The sequence below is a fragment of the Podarcis gaigeae genome (genome assembly GCF_964106915.1).
Source record: "Podarcis gaigeae genome assembly, chromosome: 5".
In the NCBI taxonomy this organism is placed as follows: domain Eukaryota; kingdom Metazoa; phylum Chordata; class Lepidosauria; order Squamata; family Lacertidae; genus Podarcis; species Podarcis gaigeae.
Window position 1 is genome coordinate 10,578,987 of NC_139681.1, and position 19,241 is coordinate 10,598,227.

The following is a 19,241-nucleotide window of genomic DNA, read 5'->3' on the forward strand; positions in this document are numbered from 1 at the left end:
GAAACCAAAGCACGGCTTCTGATTGGCTGCAGGAAGCCGCGGAAGCCGTGTCGGATGTTTGGCTTCCAAAAATAGTTTGCAAACAGTCACTTCCAGGTTTGCGACGTTTGGGAGGCAAAACATTCAGGAACTAAGCTGTTTGACTTCCAAGGTACGACTGTACTGCAACTTGTCACCTACTCAAACAAAATGTCTCCCTTACCTGACAAACATATTCTTTCCTTGTTGCTCCTCCACGGTCAGACTTTTTGTACGACAGAGAGGCTTCTGCAAGACCTTCGTCTGCACTTTCATAAGGAGACTCTGATCTCTCGTCTCCTTGACTGTCTGAAATCTAAAGGAGAATAAATAAAAGGAGGAATTCAATGTCACATTCTTCCAAATACTGTTTGTGCAAGCGCTGCAGCTTGCCAGATGCAACAACCCCCTCTCCCCTCCCTGCCCCCCACGCTGTTTTAAGGGTTCCCCCAACTTTCCCAGAGCCAGTCAGGGGGCATGAGAGAGGGGAAAGCCCCATTTTGCAAGTGTAAGTCCCGGTACAGGGCTTCCTCTGATGGGGTGTGTTAGGTGAATCCTGCCCAAACTTTCTTACATTCTCATTCAACAAACTCCTTTTTTTGTGACAGAAGACCACTGCAAGTATGAGTGTGCGTGGCCCACTGTTATCGAATAGGCTCTACTATAAGCAAAAGGGAAATGGTCCTACAAAGAAAAAGCATTTATGACATTTCAATGGAGCACCTGTCAAATACTCAGTGAGTGAAATGTTTCCTATTCTGACATGGATGCTTCCTAGTGGATAGGCTGTCTAAGGGTACTTAGAATTGAGCAGGAAAAACCTATTCTTGGATTCAATCCATCATTACTGTTATTAATAATAATAATAATAAATTTTATTTATATCCCGCCCTCCCCAGCCGAAGCCGGGCTCAGAGCGGCTAACATCAAATGTATAACACATCAACATAAAATCAGACAATCAATTAAAATACATCCTCAAATCAGATCAGGATCAGAATAAAATCCAATCGGATGGCAACCCGCAGATTAGGGTTGGGGACCTTAAATGCTCACCAGGCCCAACTGTTTGTGCTGAACTTATATGGGCCTGTGAGAAAAATTGGGAGGCCACTTTCATGCAAGTTCTTATGAAAGGGGAGAGGGAGTCAGACTGAACCCCGACCAAAGACCTGGCAGAACAGCTCCGTCTTGCAGGCCCTGCGGAAAGATGTCCCGCAGGGCCCTAGTCTCTTGTGACAGAGCGTTCCACCAGATTGGAGCCACAGCCGAAAAAGCCCTGGCTCTAGTTGAGGCCAGCCTAACCTCCCTGTGGCCTGGGACCTTCAAGATGTTTTTATTTGAAGACCGTAAGTTCCTCTGTGGGACATACCAGGAGAGGCAGTCCGTAGGTACGGGGGTCCTAGGCCGTATAGGGCTTTAAAGGTTAGAAACTAGAAACTGGAAGAGAGAAAAGTTCCAAGAGGAGCCTGTCTGTTGAAGGTGACGGCTCTGTGGTTCTGCAAAAAATCCCCTTGTAGATTTAGCAGGGTTTCAGAATCTCTGCCAACAGCACAGAACAATATCCAGTGAAATATCAGTGGACCATGATAGAATCTGGTTCTGAGCCAAGGTAACAAGGAAATGGGAAGTGAGAGGGGAAGCCAAAGAAGTATTAAGAGTCAGTTGATGGTGCTCGGGAGAAATAAATGCTACAACATAAATCCAGACAGTTAAATTTGAGATAATGAAATTTAGCTAAATGTGTTTAAAACTTACAACCTGGCTCCATATACAATGTGATTCCAACATGCAAGTGTAGAAACTGATAGAGAGTTCAGAATACGGCTTTCAGAGCTTACAAAGCACTTTCTCTCAGAGTGAGGACAGCACAGTAAAGAGGCACTCTTTCCCCAGAAGAAAAATTGAATGTGCATTGTCTCAAAAAGTGAGCCAGATATGCTACCTGATATAGGACGCTCTCCTTCACTGAGTGTGATATCCATAACATGCATACTTACAAACTTTGCAGAATTCAGATTTTCTTCGTGGTTATTTGACAAGTACAAAATCTACATAACCCTAAAAATTCTAGGAATTCTCTTGCACAATTTTGTGGACGTGAACCACCAAAATTATTTGCTAAATTTGCTGCATATTAGCTAACACACTAAAAATCACTTTCTCCAGTTCATTGTACATGGCAGATAATGTATTTGTGTTCGGTTTTAACTGCTGTTCCTCTCTTTCTTATTGTTTTTATGGTCTTTTCCATCAGGAGAGTAGGATATAAATGCTTAAATTAACATACATAAACACAAGCAGACAACAATATCATTAACTGGGTTAACAGCTAGTCTCAACGAAGAAGGTTGAGGGTTTTAATTCCTCCAAGCCAGCTCCAAAATTTTGTCCCACCAAAATGCTTATATGTTCTTATATGTTCCAGTTTCCTATATTAGTTTGTATGCTTTGTCATCATTATTTTAAATTGCACTACCTGGAGATATAAAGGTCTAGAATATAAATTACAAATAAATAAATAAAAAATAAACAAGTTAACTTTATTTATTTATTTATTTATTTACACAATATATATACCACTTTTCCAGTAAGTTTCCACATATAATTGAATGTGTTTTAGGCTTTTCATGGTTTTATCCCTCTGCAGAGTTCGGGAAGCCTTGTGAAATGGGACCTACCTCCCAAAGACTGATAAATTCCTAAGGGCTCTGGAATATTTTTTGGCAGCTATGGTTGGAATAGCTGCTGAAACCCTAGTGGCCCTCAGGGATTACTTGGGTGGTTGCCATTGATTGCTCCCAAGTGCCCTCTTTTGCTGAGCAGAATCCACGCAACATCTTGGTACACACCGGAACTGAGGGCAATGAAGCAAGCAGGAATACAGCGGGGTCACAAGTGGGAAAAGGCTCACGACAGTCTGGCTGAAGTGAGAGACTATTATCAGTCCACTCTGAGTTAGTGGTGGAAGTGTAGAAACCGTCCACGCCCCATTGCACCCTTTCAGTGTTGTCCGGAGGAGCTTTCCAATGTGGTGTAGGACCTTTTGAAATATGGCCCAAGGAAGGGATAGCAGAACGAACGGGAGAAAGCTGTGCTGTGTTTGCAAGATGCTCCGAGGATAGTCGCCTGTATCCATCAAGACTTGGGCTCCACAATTAAAGCAGCATCAACCGTGGAAGTGTCTGATCTGGTTTTGTGGAATGACTTCTGAGTTATTCCAGCTTGAAGGATGTGGACAAGGTGCCTGGGCGAGTCTGGTCAACCACTTGTATACTTGACTCTTGCCATCCATTGCTTATTTTGTCTAGCAGGGAGTCGGTCCACGAGGGCTGTAAATGTCTGATGGAGGCAGCAGTCTCAGCTTCTTTAAAATAAGCCATTATTAAATTGCCCCTGAAGAAATCTAGCCTATAAGTCAGTGGTGAACATTCCCTTCCTGGCCAAGGAGATCAAAAGATCAGTACACCAGTAATAAAAAGATTTGGATTACACTAATCTCCCTTTGGGGATTTTTAGTTGGGTTTCAGGGCTAGTTTTGGGGCAGAAACTATGCTTGACATGACCTTTGTTGAGAAAGAGACGAGAGGGCTGCTTCCTTATTGATTCTCCTGGACCTCTCAGTGGCTTTGGATACAATCAGCCTTCTGTTTATAGCTTTCTACATTATGTCTGGGAGACAGGAGGCACTTGATGGTTCTGCTGCTTTTGGGCTAGCCATTTCCAGAAGACAGTGCTGGGGGGTTATTGCTGGACCCCCTGGCGGTAGTGCTTTGATGTTCAGCAGGGTTCTGTTCTTTTACCCATGCTGTTTAGCATCTCCATGAAATACTATGTCATCTGGAGATCTGTTCTGAGGTGTCACCAGTATACAAATGACACTCAACTTTAATCTCTCTCTTTCATCAGATGCTGGAAATGCTGTGGTTGTCCTGAAGCAGAGCCTGGGCATGGGTTGGATGAACCGGCTAGAAAAGGGTGAATAAACCAAGTTCCAATCGAGATAAAAACAGTGTCTTGTTGGTTGGTGGCTCATTCATCCAACCATCCAAGTGAATGATGTCCAGTTTGTTCTAGATGGAGGTGCCGTCTAGAACTGATGCACCAACTGTAACCTTGTCTGGATCAAGTTGGCTTGACCACAATTTCCCACAATCTAGTAACCTCCCACTTACCATTGTATGTAGGGCTGCCTATAAAAGTAAGTCTCTAGAAACTGTGCTTTGTCAGCTGTGATGGCTTCCAGTCCATTTCTGGGCCCAAAGTGAAATACTGACTTCCATCTAAGTAGTTTGGGATGAGGTTTCCTGAAAGACCACCTTCTCCCATATTTAGCTACACAAACTTAAGGTCCTCTTTGGAAACCCTGTTTGGGGCACATCTTCCTCACCCCAAATGACTTAAGGCAGGTTAGCAGCAGGAAGAGGCTGGTTTTGGTAATGGCTATACGCTGTGGTCTAAACCACTTTTCCATCTTTGCATGAAGTGTACAAGGAAATGTATTAAGGGAAGGCATTATTTACACAACACTACCATGTAAACGGTATGTAGCGAGTGGAACTAGGGACGCGGGTGGCGCTGTGGTCTAAACCACTGAGACTAGGGCTTGCCAATCGGAAGGTCGTGGTTCGAATCCCCGCGATGGGCTGAGCTCCCGTTGCTCGGCCCCAGCTCTGGCTAACCTAGCAGTTTGAAAGCACGTCAAAGTGCAAGTAGATAAATAGGTATCACTCCAGCGGAGAGGTAAACGGCGTTTCCGTGTGCTGCTCTGATTTTCCAAGAAGCGGCTTAGTCATGCTGGCGACATGACCCAGAAAAACTGTCTGCGGACAAACATCAGCTCCCTCAGCCAGTAAAGCGAGATGAGTGCCACAACCCCAGAGTTGTTCGCGACTGGACTTAACTGTCAGGGGTCCTTTACCTTTTTTTTAATACCAGTTATAGTACACAGCCTTTTAAGGGAAGCCTGCCTGGCACAGTCTGTGTGGCCATTCTGGCCCCAGGTGAACACCTGTCTGTTTACTCATGCCTTCCAAAAAAATTGTGTGCCCCAGGCCTCTCAGTTTTTAATTAAATAATAATCTAGAGGGTGCTGTGTGCAAATGTTTTTGCTGTATTTGTTTCGCTTTGATTTTATGCTTTTTGTTTTATATTTACATTATTTCTATTGTAAGTTGCACAGACTTTTGTGTTATGCAACAGCATACAAAGGCTGGAGAGAGAGATGATAGATAGATATAGTAATAGTAGTGTACATAGAATAAAAATAAGAACGCGCACTTCATGGGCTTCCAGCTGTTTTCCTGACCCAATTCAAAGTGCTAGCATTAACCTATAAAATCTCAAAATTGTCTGGAGCCAGATAACTGAAAGAGACCACTTGTCCCCAGTATGAACCTGTTAAGATGCTTAAGTCATCGCCAAAGCCTTGCTCCCCCACTCTCTGAAATTAAGACATCTTTTTTGGTGATAATATTCAGACTTTTTCCGCCTCAGGGAGGTTTGATGTAACCTCAACTCTCCCTTCTTTAAAAGTAGGTAAGAGCTTTCATTTTAAGAAGGCTTTTGTTGTTAGGGTTAGGTGTGATTTTTATATCGTTTTATTGTTGCACTGATGCAATCTGGATTTTCCACAGTATTTAAATTATGCTATATTGCAATGCTAAGCCTTATAGTTAGCCATCATGGTTTTCTGGCACGAAGCAAAGGGCAGCATATCAATGGTTTAAATAAACTGTTTATTGTGTAAACAATCCTCTATTTACTTTCAAGTGTCATCTCCGAAAGTCTATTGAATGTACTGCAAACGCCATATGAGATTTGGGCTAATGTAGGAGAACAGCGAGGATCGCGGGTGGCGCTGTGGGTTAAACCACAGAGCCTCGGACTTGCCGATCAGAAGGTCGGCGGTTCGAGTCCCCGCGACAGGGTGAGCTCCCGTTGCTCAGTCCCTGCTCCTGCCAACCTAGAGTTCGAAAGCACGTCAAAGTGCAAGTAGATCAATAGGTACCGCTCTAGCGGGAAGGTAAACGGCGTTTCCGTGTGCTGCTCTGGTTCGCCAGAAGCAGCTTAGTCATGCTGGCCACATGACCCGGAAGCTGTATGCCGGCTCCCTCGGCCAGTAAAGCGAGATGAGCGCCGCAGCCCCAGAGTTGGCCACAACTGGACCTAATGGTCAGGGGTCCCTTTACCTTTACCTTTAGGAGAACAGTGAACATGACAAACAAGTACCGTTTAATTTTTGAAACCTTTTTAACACGCCTGGACAGACAAAGCACCCAACTCTAGTTGCACACGGCTAGTTATACTACTGGTTCCTGAAATGAAGATACACAACTTCATGCACATTAAGAGTTCACTGCCAACTGGACAAGCACTAAGAGGATACAAAGTGCTGTCCAAATGCATACGCATGAACCAAAGCCTGCACCCAAGCTATACCCATTTCAACGTCTGCTAGGGTAAAAGAAACAACAAAAAATAAAATGCCAGAACTAAAAAAAAAAAAATGTTTAGTATGAATTTAAAATACAGCACCAAGAATTTATGGTACGCATTTGGAATACCTTAAACTCTAGGAATTGGGAAATTTCCAGTTTGAATCTCACCTCACTAGGTGGTTTTGGACAGAGAAATGGCCCTACATCCAGCCTTCATATTTAAATCTCCAAAAGCCTGCCAAATAATGAAATACATCAAGAGAATTTTTATAAGCTAGGCCTTTGCATTTGCCCAGCCTTATCCATCTCTGGAGCCAGCCAGGCTCTAAAGCAAATGTCAGAACTGTAGCGTCAACCACATAGACCATTTTAAATTTATGACAGCTTGATTTAGGATATATAATAGCTTGCGTTATTGTTAGTAATTCAGTATTTCATATGCAATACAACCTACAGTGAGAAGAGCATAATGGCAAAGTAATATTATAGAGATTTTAGAAATTCATAATCTCTAAAGCAGGAGCCAGAAAACATTTTTATCTGTAACTACAGGAACCTAGGAATCTCCATTATACCAAGTCAGACCATTGGGTCCATCTAGGGTTTCAAAGCAAAATTATCTCCCAGACCTACCTGGAGATGCCAGGGAGGTGATCTATACTGAGCTACAACCCTTCCTATAAAACCTATGTTTAAAACCACAGAACAACAGAGATAGTTATTCCAAACAACCTGTACTAACAAACTAGACTCCTCACCTAACCTTACCGGCCAGTCACACTTCCGGTAAATATCAATACCATGATGCATTTAATGTCTTTCTTTGGCCAGCACATTTGGCCATTAGAAAAAGAGTACTACAGAGGTGAAACCACAAAGTTCACAAAGTGAACTGAAATCTGAGGAACTGAGAGCAGTGGCAAAGTGGAGGCATTTAGGGAAACATAAGGGGAGCAATGAAGAATCACATCAGCCTGCCTGGGCATTTGGCGAAAGGGGCTACAATTATTACTATAGAAAGAAGGCTACAAAAATGACACTTGGGACACTCATAGGAGCTTTGTTGGTTCTTATTCATATTTATTGCTGGATGATGTATGTGCAGGAAAGAAAAGTACAGCACGTGTTAGATAACAAACAAGTTTTAGCATGTTACAGAAACACACATAACTGTGCATGCACGTAACACTCATTTGGCATTTCCTATTAATATAGGAAATGATGTGGTACAGACTACTTTTCTAAAGTAAGTTATCATACAAAACAATTTTCTAGCTGATCTGAGAGCAATTGGCTGATTTGACCATGAAGGTTTGCAGTCAAAACACAACTAAAATGTCATTTACAATTTGGATGCAGCAAGATGGCATCCCCTCCTACGGGATATATTGAACCACAGAACTCGAAACTCTCATTTTCGGACACTAACAGTGCTGTTTAGCCAATGGAATTATCCAGCTTTAGCCCTTGACAACATTTGATGCCCCGTCCCCAGGAACCTAATCTTAATGTAAGGTAAGATCTACTCATATAACACAAAGACAACTGTTGAAGCCTAAGGGGTTTAATGGCTTATCTTGTCAAATTCCATGCGGTATACTTTGCTACGGACAATAAGTATGTTGGCTTGAAGAGGATAGGAATATCTGAATATACCTTAAAAAAAAAAAGAACTGCCAAATATTTTTCTTTGCTTAAGATATTCAGGAAAGGAAATCTGAAAAAACCCACACCCTTCACTTTCAAGACAAAATTTAACAAGCCTTGCTGTTCACATAAAAATTGGTAGAATACACAAGATCACTATAAAAGCTGATAAAGCAAAGCAACCCAGGAGCAAGGCAAAGAAAAATATCTGTTTAGTCTGATAACCTCAAAAAGGTCATGGGAATCAAGAGGTCCACACTGCCTATTTGCCGTGCTTGTGAAACTTAACAATAGCACAGTGTATCACAACACCCAATGCAGTCGACACCTGCAAATTACCCATTTTGAATACAGTGCCCAATACAACCCTAGGACCTTATGGTGAAGGGCAGGTGAGAAACCAAATTAACAACAGGAAGGAAGATAGCAAGTAACTCCTGCTTTATTGATAGGAAATCTGCATTATCTGCCTAGGTTAACTATTACCTAACAGACCTAACAAGAATGAGGAAACAGATGCAAAAGTGCTCAACTGGCACAATATTCCCTTGTAATAGGGGGGTGGAGGAGGCAGGCAGCCTAGAATTGATACTAACACAAGTAAGCTTCTGAAGCAGACATACTTTCCATCTTTGGAAGCCTAACCCAGAAACGTCTTGAAAATTATTTTCCTGTCCCCTAAAAATTAATTGCATTCTTGAGCATTCCTGCTGCTGCTGAACACAGTGTCCTGCCTGCTCTGATTTATTTCTAAGGGTTTTGAAGCAGGAATGGGAGAGTGGGGTGATCCAGGAGCCTTACTCACTATGTACCACCATGGTAGCTAGCCAGAAGGAGGAGCTGCTGACCTGCTTTTCAGCTGTGCGGCAACCTCCACCGCAGGGAGAAATGGAGTCACAGCAACTAACAGGGAAGGAGGAGGAGCTGAGACAAACGGCCTCCCCCTCCCCGTCTTCTCGGTCTGAGCAGCAAAGAGCAGATCTTGGTTTTGCAAGGAAACAGTTCAAAGCTTGCAATGAACCATGTTGGCCAAGCTTTCCCCGCTCAGGAATGATCATAGCTGTCATACCGACTGCAATTCTAGCCACGGAGGCCACCTCGGCCACCAGCGACAGAGCTGGATACAGAGGTACCCCCAGGCCGTGAACCTGCTACTTCAGGGGGAGTGTAAGCCATCCAGGACAGGCAACTGACTAATTTCTCGGACATGGGAACCACTCACCAACAGTGCCTCCGTCTTCTCAGGATTCAAAGCTCAGCTTGTTCTTCCTCATCCACTTCACCATTGCATCCAAGCATTAGTCCAAGGGCTGCCTGGCCTCTCCCGATTCAGATGTTATGGAGAAACGAAGAGCTGAGTGTCATCAGCATACTGGTGGCCCCTTACTCCCAAACTCCTAATGACTCCTCCCAACAGCTTTGGATAGATATTCAATGGCACTTAAAAGCCCCGTGGTGCCATAGCGTAGGCAATGGGGGACCAAAAGGAACTCTCCTACTGCTACTCTGCACCCAATTCTCATTCAAGAACACACAACGGACTACAGTATCAAAAGCCGACAAGAGATCGAGAACCAGGAGCAAAGTCGTGCTCCTCCCATCTTGCTCTGGCCAGCACTGAACCCACACTGGAATGGATATTAATAGTCTGTGTCACCCAAGAATGCTTGCAGCTGCTCCCTCACAACCCTCTCCATCACCTTCACCCAAAAGGAGGTATTTGTAAGGGCGGACAATTGCAAACAATGTGCAATTTCCATTTTTGCAACAGTCAAAGAGATTAAATGCACTACTGGGGCAGGAGAAGTGTCCTGAGAATCCCTTCTCCTTCTCTCCTTCCCTTGCTGCGCTTTCTAGGAATTGAATAGCACTGGTTTTCCATTGCCGTTTGTTGCTGAAGATTACCGCGTGGGGGAGGGGTGAAGCAGCGAGGAGCAAAAATCATTTTAAAATCAATTTGCTGCATGGGTTTCATTGAAGTTTTGTTCAAAGCGAAAGGTTCTGCTGCTGCAAAAAAATTTGAGAACCACTAGCCTAAAATGTAACTGATGAAATGGAGCTCACGGAGAAAAGTTCTAACAGTATAAGAAACTTCTCTTCAGTAGTTTTAGAGATGCCGTACAGCTTTCAATGAACACATGATAACCTAGTGACCAGGCACATGGGGAAATAATTCAACCTTCCAAAGCCCAGACAGAATAAGACCATGAAATGGAACAGAACCAACAGAGGGTAGGCACAGATAATCCCTTTCTTCCCAAATGGACATAAATCCACATAAATCCACAAGAACGGAATCCTCATTTTGGGATAGGGTGTCTAGCGCAGGTACATTTAAAAATAGCAAGGATTTCAAATATTCAGGTTGGGCATTTCCTTCACCAATTACCAAAAAGTAATACCCAACCCATGATTGTGAATTTATCTATAAAGACACCTCTTCCAAGTTACATGGTCCAGATTCTAGGCTGCCATCTTCAGAGAGAAGAGGCAGGAACTGCAGGTCCTGCAAATTCGAAGTTGTTAGACCAAGAGTTCACAGCGTCATAGATACATGTTCCTCTCTTTCAAAAGACTAGCACTGAACATCTCTGGCTCATTAGTTCAGGGCGAAGGAGGGATACATTACTTGGCTGGGAAGCTGTCAGGAGCCACACTCCCATATACAAGTGTCAGATCTGAATACAAAGCAATGTTCCATGGTAACATAGATGTATATTTAACTGCACTCAACTTTCCTCTTCCATTTTATCCACAGCTGTCTTTATGAAGGTTATTTTTAAAAGCTCTGAAACACCCTTTATCTTTTCATGACTGCATAACAGGGGGAAACAAACCAACCAACCAAACTCAGAAATTTCAGAAGGATGCAAAAAATAAAAATGCATCCCAATAATTGCATAGATGCAATTTGCAGACTGCATGTGTGCTTTTTGTATATTTTCAAGAAATGCAAGTATACCTCTCTGCTGGGACGTTTCCTCTCTGCTTTTATCATCTTCCAGAGGAAGGCGCTGCAATTGCACACTTTATGGTCCCCACTTAACAGCTGATGGGTGGGAAGGGATCCCAAGGCTCGCTAAAATCTAGCAGTTGGACTTCGGTCTGTGATCCAGGGGTTGCCCACAGGACAGAATGCCTTACTGTGGTTTGTCCATTAATTTTGACATTCTAGAAGGCACCCTGGCTTGCTTACTCACAAGTGCTGCCACCTCAGGACTCCCCTGAGCCCTGTGTGTACATCTTCACACATTAGGAAACTGACTGACGGGTTTATGCATTTCAAATGATAATGTATTTCCTAACCAAAGATCCAGAAATGCCATGGGTACCTCTTTTGCCAAGGGCCATTTTAAAGAGATTTCTGTTAATTAAGTCTTTGCCTCGTCAAATCAGTTCTGTAGCTCCTACAATGCCCTTCTGTCTAGAAAAGGACTTGGATCATGTACTTTATCGCCCGTGTCCAGAAGAGACTGCTACACGCATTCTAACATAATCCCAATTATATTGTACTACGCGGATTCTGATGGTAAACTACCCTGACAGCCATCCTTGGTTAAAAAGCAAAGTATAAAAATAAATCTCACTATGTTTAGCGTACGGCCACACTTTTGTAGTGACGTAGGCCATGAGCAAGTATACTGTCCTTTGGTATAGGCAGAGCAGGGCGGAAATTCACATACGCAAATGTAAAATTTTAACAGCTTGGATAGAGCTTTGGCTGGTGCCCACAGAACTATGATAGACAAGGACTATACAAGCTGTGGGAAGAATGAGGAACACTGTTCTCAGAAGCCGGTGCACATGAGAGTGCGAAGCTGGAGTAGATGTCAAGGGGCCTACAATGTTAGCCAAAGCTGAAGCCTGTCTGCAAAATGTGTTAAGACTGTCCTGCAGAAACTCCAGGACTTCCAAAACCCCTTCTATAAGAGATCTTACTAGACCCACCCAACCTGCTGATGAATCCTTTCTTGCAATCCCACGAACTATTGGTCACAGAACAAGCCAAAAATGTACCAAACATGTGTTTGGAGTAATCATGGGTTAGGGGGAGGTTCTTTTCAACCTCCAAGCAGTTAAGTGCTTATACTTTTGATTCTAGTGCATGACAGAGTCACGAGGATGTAGGAACTCACAAAATCTGAGAACCATGGAGATATAAAGAAATGGAGGAAAGGTGTTTATGAAATCAACTGGCCAATCTGCCCTTAGTGGGTTGACTGTCTCTTACTACTTCTCCTAATGAAAAAAGTATCAGTGGATTGCTAAACAGAGAAGAAAAAGTCACATCACCACTTACCCAACCTTGGTCACTACTCTAAGGATATTCTCTGGAATTCAGAAACCAATGGATTGGTGTTTGTTCATTAAGTATTTAGGGCCACTGCCTGCAGGACCCCAGAAGAGCAGAAGGCCTTCATTTAGGAGAGATTGTGACAATGATCTTTGCTGTCTGTCTACATGATGCAACACAACGACCCTCCATTTGCCTTGAGAAATACTAATAAGCTGCCACCACAATCTCCCTCAGCTTCAGGAAATTGCCATTATAGCATCCCTGCGAGACCGAGCAGTTTCCTTCTCAAAACTACTTCCCCAGCTACTGAGCCAGGAATCCATGATCATCATCTAGGCTAGGTAATTCTCATCTCAAATAGGTGAGATATCCAGCACTGGAGTAATTGAACTGATCATGGAACTGATCAGATCTTCAGACATTTCACCTGCAGTGTTTCCTCCTAGGGCCACTGTGAGAGATGCTGTGTCTCCCAGAATAATTTGTACCCCTAGGAACTTCAGTATGCCTGAAGTGTAGGCTCTTTCAAATGCCCAAAGGGAGAAGGAGTCAGAGGAAGGGAAGGTGCAATCGAAAACCATGCCAGATGTAGTTCAGTCAACCAAGTCTATATGAGTATTTTTCAGACCTTCAGATTTGCTACACTGAAAATGCTACCTGGCACTGTGACACTGAAGATTGTTTTCCTGTCCAAAAGGAGGGCCTGGACCAAGAGCTGAGTGGGGGATACGAAGCAACCAGAGCCAGCCCAGACTCCAGCTAAGAGAGGCTTAAAGTTGCACGGCCCAAACTGAATATTAGTTCAGTGCGTTTATAGAATTATCTAAAAATAATGACTTGGATCCAAACAGTACAATTCTACACGTCTCCTGAGAAATAGGTTCCCGCCTGATCCAGCAACAACCTGAGCCATACCCCACCTTGTTCAAGAGCAACAATCCAAATCCAAAGAAATGTTTTGGGAAGCGCAGGGAATGAGGTGGGAAGATTCTGTTACTTCTCATTATCCAGACATAGGATCAGAGTTGGAAGGACCCCTGAGGATAATCTAGTCAAACCCCCTGCAATGCAGGAATATGCAGCTATCCCTTATGAGATCAAAACGGCAACCTTGGTGTTATCAGCACCGTGCTATCCAGGCTGATTACACCGTGCCTGTATTTACAGCAAATTGCAACCATACATGCAATCTGTGATTTACATTGTTGCAACAATAATTACACAGCTTTCTGTGTAGTTGAAATAAACTATAATCTTGGAACAGAGTGTTTAACTTTTTATAGAGATTATTCAATCTATGTACACTTACACTGTTGTATACATTGTGATACATACCTTAGTTATTCCAATTAGTTCCATAAAACATTGATATAAACACAAGATGGCATAAATATACGATACTATTTAATGTGAAATTATGTAACAATTTGCCAGAATAAGATGCATTTGGAAGTAAAGCAGTTCCTTAGTTGGTTGGGTTTTTTTCCTCCTTCAGGTTAGCTTTGAGTATATCTTAATACGCCAACATACAAACATATTCTAAAATGTTCAGAGAAGTTGCCAAACTTTGATTTTGCGATTTTTACACAGCATTTAAACTTGCGTTAGTCCTAGTACAGCTTGAATTGTATGTACATTCCAAGTATTATATACTGACTCGGAAGCTTGAAGTATGCTCTTCCAGGTGCTTTTCAATTCAGTCTTCTACCTTTAATAGTTTTAAAGCAATACAGAGTTCTACACAGAAGGGGCTGACCAAGGAAGAAAGTCACGATAATCATGGGTGGCACTGAGTTATCCAGAGTGCTATTTCAGGAGACACTGAATGTGATAGGAGCATCTCTTCCCGAGCATCTGGGTATGAGAAATGCTTTTGTTGGACCCATCTGAGATGAAGTTTCTTTCTGAGCCAGATATTCACCAGCCCTTCCTCCTCTCCCTGCCTTGCACAGCTCAGTCTACCAGTGTGTAGCAAGAAGAGAGGCGGTGAAGTGCAGGAGAGGTGTTCACAGAACAGAAATGCCTCGCTCTAAATTTCATTGCCTTGTTTTATGTGGATTTTGTGCATGGTTTTTAAAAAAGAAGTTATGGTGTTTTATCTGAATGCCACTATTCATTCATATTTTTACCTCGTTCTCAGTTAAGGAAGCTGAAGGAGATGAAGTTTTGCTATAGGCAAGATCTGACGATTCTGCTGCTGAAGCCCGATTTCGCTTCTTCAGGGGTTTACATGCATCTGAAAGACCTGTCATTGCGGCAAAATAATTTGTTTACAAGGTGAACTTGGAATTCTAACGCATTTTCTTGAATTCTGTAGATAACCTCCCCTCAAGTGTATGGGAACCTTTTACACTGGACTTTTTAAACTACCGCAGTACTGAACTGTAGAGCACTTTCAAAAGGCACTAATAGTTAAGAAACACTTCAGTTAAACAAGTCTGCACATTTGTCACTTGTTAATTAATTTGTATTCTATGGAACGTGGAGCAGCATGTATTGGATTTTCCTCAATTTGTCAATTAAGTAGAAACGGGGGTTTAAAAAATACTAGCAAATTTGTTTTCAAGGATAAAATAGTTTCAAAAACAACTTCATGGTGGGAGTAGTTATGATGAAACATGCCACACTACAACATCCAGATTTCTTTTTTAAGCAACAATCCTATACATTCTTACCTTGAAGCATGTTCCATGAACACAATGGGGCTTACTTCTGAGCTCACATTTCTAGGATTGCACTGTCATGGAAGTGTATCTAGACCAATAGCGTTTAGAGACTGGTTCTCTACCTCCCAGGGATGCAGGTGGCGCTGTGGGTTAAACCACAGAGCCTAGGACTTGCCGATCAGAAGGTCGGCGGTTCAAATCCCCGCGACAGGGTGAGCTCCCATTGCTCAGTCCCTGCCCCTGCCAACCTAGTAGTTTGAAAGCACATCAAAGTGCAAGTAGATAAATAGGTACCACTCCGGCAGGAAGGTAAATGGCGTTTCTGTGTGCTGTCTAGTTCGCCAGAAGCGGCTTAGTCATGCTGGCCACATGACCCGGAAGCTGTACGCCGGCTCCTCGGCCAATAAAGCGAGCTGAGTGCCACAACCCCAGAGTAGGCCACGAGTGGACCTAATGGTCAGGGTCCCTTTACCTTTACCTCTCTACCTCCCACTCCTCATCACTGCTCTGTCGAACTAAATCTACCAAAACGGCATGGAAAAACACAATGCTAATTGAATTTGAATTCTAAGAACTGCAAGCAGAACAGAGGTTTCTGGTCTCGTATAAGCTGTTTCAGAGGGCCAGGGGGTCTTCCAACACGATGTCTGGTGTGTAGTGGCACTGTAGATGCAAGGGACCAAATGGGCAGTAAGATCCCACTTTGTGCAAACACAACTGGTATCTGTTCATTGCCAAGTGCGCCACCAGGTCCAAGCCAAAGAATCCTGTGGCATGTTAAAAACTAGCCCATAGAATGACTGAGGGGTGGGGTTCACTGCACTCTACTTTACTAGTTATGTCTAATGAATCGCATTCTTCACAATATTAGAAGAAGATATGGGCCAACAACAGCAATACAGGAAAACAACAACACATGCCAGCATTCAAACAAGGCCACATTTTTTTCATCAAACTAGGGAGCTGGCAATCTTCAACAACTGGAATTTATAAGAATTTAATTGAAAATGTTACATCACAGCTTGTTCTGACCACATTACCTGACTGGTTCTTTTGTGAAGAAGAGGTTTCTGTGACTTTAGCTGAGTTTGTTTTTGCTGTTTTGTCATTGCTTGTCTCCCTCTGTTACAAAATAAAAATAAAAATGAAATGAAATGAAAAAATAAAAAACCTAATCTGGATAAATGTGGACATTACCAGGCTAATGTCTTTGTAATACAAAACTACAGAAGATACTACAAAGGTAAAAAACCCACATCCATCTCATTTATATGGAATCTCTTGAAGGTGAGAAACTATCAATCAAAACAATCATTTATTAGTATTATTAAAGGTTAAACACAAACCTGTTGCAGGCATGGTCTATCCAGAACTCAGTATTTTTGTAACCATAAATCTGACTGGTGCTTATATCAAGGGTTTCTATAATGAATTTTAGAAGGTGCTAAACTGTGTTTTGACTAAGTCAAGTTGATAAAAGTATAAAATGTTCCATTTATGCTTGAAATTACATTGTGTTCACTAAGTTAAGAGCACCCAATTCTATTCTCAATGAAGACTGTTTTTTTAAAAAACAATGTTATAACCACATGCTTTGATTTCATAAAAAAAGGGACAAAGCGAGTATTGTGCCAGAGACTGCATGGCAAAAAGTTGCTCACTTATTTCCAGTGTATGGTTGCCAGATTGTGAAAAGCAAAAAAGAGGATGCTATTATGACTCTCATTTTAAATACGCCTACTGGTCATGTTCTGCGGATGCCTGATTATCATCTTCCAGAGCAAATACTCTATTCCGAATTTAAAAATAGAAAGTGTAATGCTGGTGGTCAACAGAGGAGGTTTAAAGACTGTCTCAAGGCAAACATTTTGGGAAACATTTGCCTGCGAGCGCTCCAACTGGGGAACAAACAGCCTTTACCAAAGGTGTCATGGGCTTTGAAGACACTTGAACTCAGGATGCAAGGGAGAAACATGCTAAGAGGAAGGCACGCTTGGCAAATCCACACTGTGATTAACTCCTGCCCAGAAACCTATGTCCCCACTGTGGAAGGACGTATGGATCCAGGATTGGCCTCCACAGTCACTTACAGACTCATTGTTAAAACCGTGTTTATGGAAGACAATCTTACTTGGCTGCGAGTGATCGCCAAAAAAAGAATAATAGAATCTGCGATATATTGCTGAGGGGGGCAGGAGAAGAGAAGAAGAAAGCAAGTCTTCAACCAGCATTAAAAAATTGCTTCCAGTAGCACCTTAGAGACCAACTAAGTTTGTTTTTGGTATGAGCACCCGAAAGCTCATACCAATAACAAACTTAGTTGGTCTCTAAGGTGCTACTGGAAGCTACATGGCTACCTACCTGTAACTTTAACCATCAGTTACGTCTATGTCTCATCCAGAAAGTATAGCCAGATACATTTTGACAAATTGAAAAAAAATCCACCCAGACATAAATTTTACCCCTGAGAAAGAGAATGTGTCCTGGAAAAATAGGACACATGGACACCCTAATCCAGTGTAAAGAACAGCACAAAACTGAAAGAATTTCTCTCTCACACACACCGACAGAAACACCAAGAAGTTGCAATGTTATCCATGATGCTGTACTACCAGGGACAGTATGTTCTTAATGTGGCCGATTACAGAGTCTGCTTCAGCCCATTCAAAGCCCTGGAGGGCTCCCTGCCTGCAGCCGCACCTTCTGTCAGCGAAGGCTAGGAAGCACTGAGCTTGCTCAACCTGTATTCTCCCTTGCCACCCCCAAGTATGGCAAGCTCACAGCAACAGCTCCTGAAGGGGTTAAGGCTGGAGTTATTCCCTGGACAGGGGAGGAGCAGGGAAAGACTGGTGGCTAAAAAGAAATTTTAAAAATGGGTTAAGCAAGGGGGGCAAAAGCCAGTTCGTTCTAGGCTTTACTTCCGGCTGTTTCTTGTGGAATGGAGCCCTTCAGCATTCTGAAGAGGCAGAGGCAGCTGGCCTCTTGGAAGCCAAAATACTTATAAGCAAGGCTCTTAAGATTTGAGGGCTGTTTTCGCAGCATTATGCAACAAATATCTGCAAGATCTTTTATATTGTTTTATTGGACAAATCAGAGACACAAGCTGCTGCTGGAGCAAAGTGACCAACAGCATTTTTTAAAAGAAAGACAGTTGCAATTGTTGGAAAGGACAGGCTGGTGTTGAAAAGCTCCATATTCAAGAAAATGAGGGCTATCCATCAGTTCCTAAACCTTCTTCTCCCCTCCCAGTTGTTCAGAACGCTGTTAAACAGGAACAGAATCCTCAACCCCCCCAAATTTGCACTCTAGAAAGATTTCTGAATCAAGCCTTAAATATACTAAGTAATAAATTTATAGTCTAAAGGATTATTCCATGAATGATTAACGCTGAAATTCTGAGTACACATTCAGGTAAGAGTCTCATTTGTTTAAGATTAAGCTTTACTTACGTAAAGTGTAACTTAACCAACAGTTCTGCAAATTCTGGGCTACCTTGAGTAAGAACAACAAAGCCCACCTCATACATATTTTCAATTTATGTGCAAATACCTCCATCATGAACAAGAACTGAGAAATTGCTGCACTCATACAATCAAAGAGCAGAAAGTCAATGCACTCTAATCCAAACCGAGAAAACACCGACCCCACAATCAACAGGAGCCCACAGAAACCTACTTTATTGTATATTGATTTCTGATACTCAATTGCACAACACTAAAAGCCATTTTAAGCATGCATGTCTTACCCTCAAAATTTGTTTTTAAAGGTTGTTATAAAATATCTCCCATGATCTATGTATTAAAGATGGCCACTGGTGTTCACATGACTGTAGTGTACAATTACATTTTGCATAGCAAAATATTAAGTTGCCCTATTGCTCTGCACTGCACAAACTGGGATGCATTCAGAGAAGAGCAACAAAGATGGTCAGAGGTATGGAAAACAAAACATGAGACATGCTTAAAAGATCTGGGTATGTTTAGCCTGGAGAAGACATTATTAAAAAACTGAAAGGCCATCACACAGAAAAGGGCAAAGATGCGTTCTCTTCTGCCAAATGGCAGGACTAGATCTAATGAGCTTAAGTTCCAGGAGAGCTAATTTTGGTTGAATATTATTAGCAAGTGAGCGTTTAAACCAAATGTGGAAATGGTGTGTGGTCTAGCTATGCTC

At 42.5% G+C, this 19,241-nt stretch overlaps 1 protein-coding gene across 4 annotated transcripts in view; it reads right to left on the minus strand.

Annotated features, from left to right (window-relative positions):
- The window catches only part of NSD2 (nuclear receptor binding SET domain protein 2), an 80,111-nt gene that overhangs the window by 21,586 nt on the left and 39,284 nt on the right, over positions 1-19,241 (minus strand). For all 4 annotated transcript variants that reach the window (XR_014564033.1, XM_083738242.1, XM_083738243.1 and 1 more), the window contains 3 exons: positions 16,109-16,190; positions 14,532-14,647; positions 203-334 (listed from right to left, as the gene is read on the minus strand). Coding sequence is in view for 3 of the 4 variants with exons in the window: in XM_083738242.1 (XP_083594368.1) it covers positions 203-334; positions 14,532-14,647; positions 16,109-16,190 (330 nt within the window). In the remaining variant the exon portion in view is untranslated. The remainder of the gene's footprint in view (positions 1-202; positions 335-14,531; positions 14,648-16,108; positions 16,191-19,241) is intronic.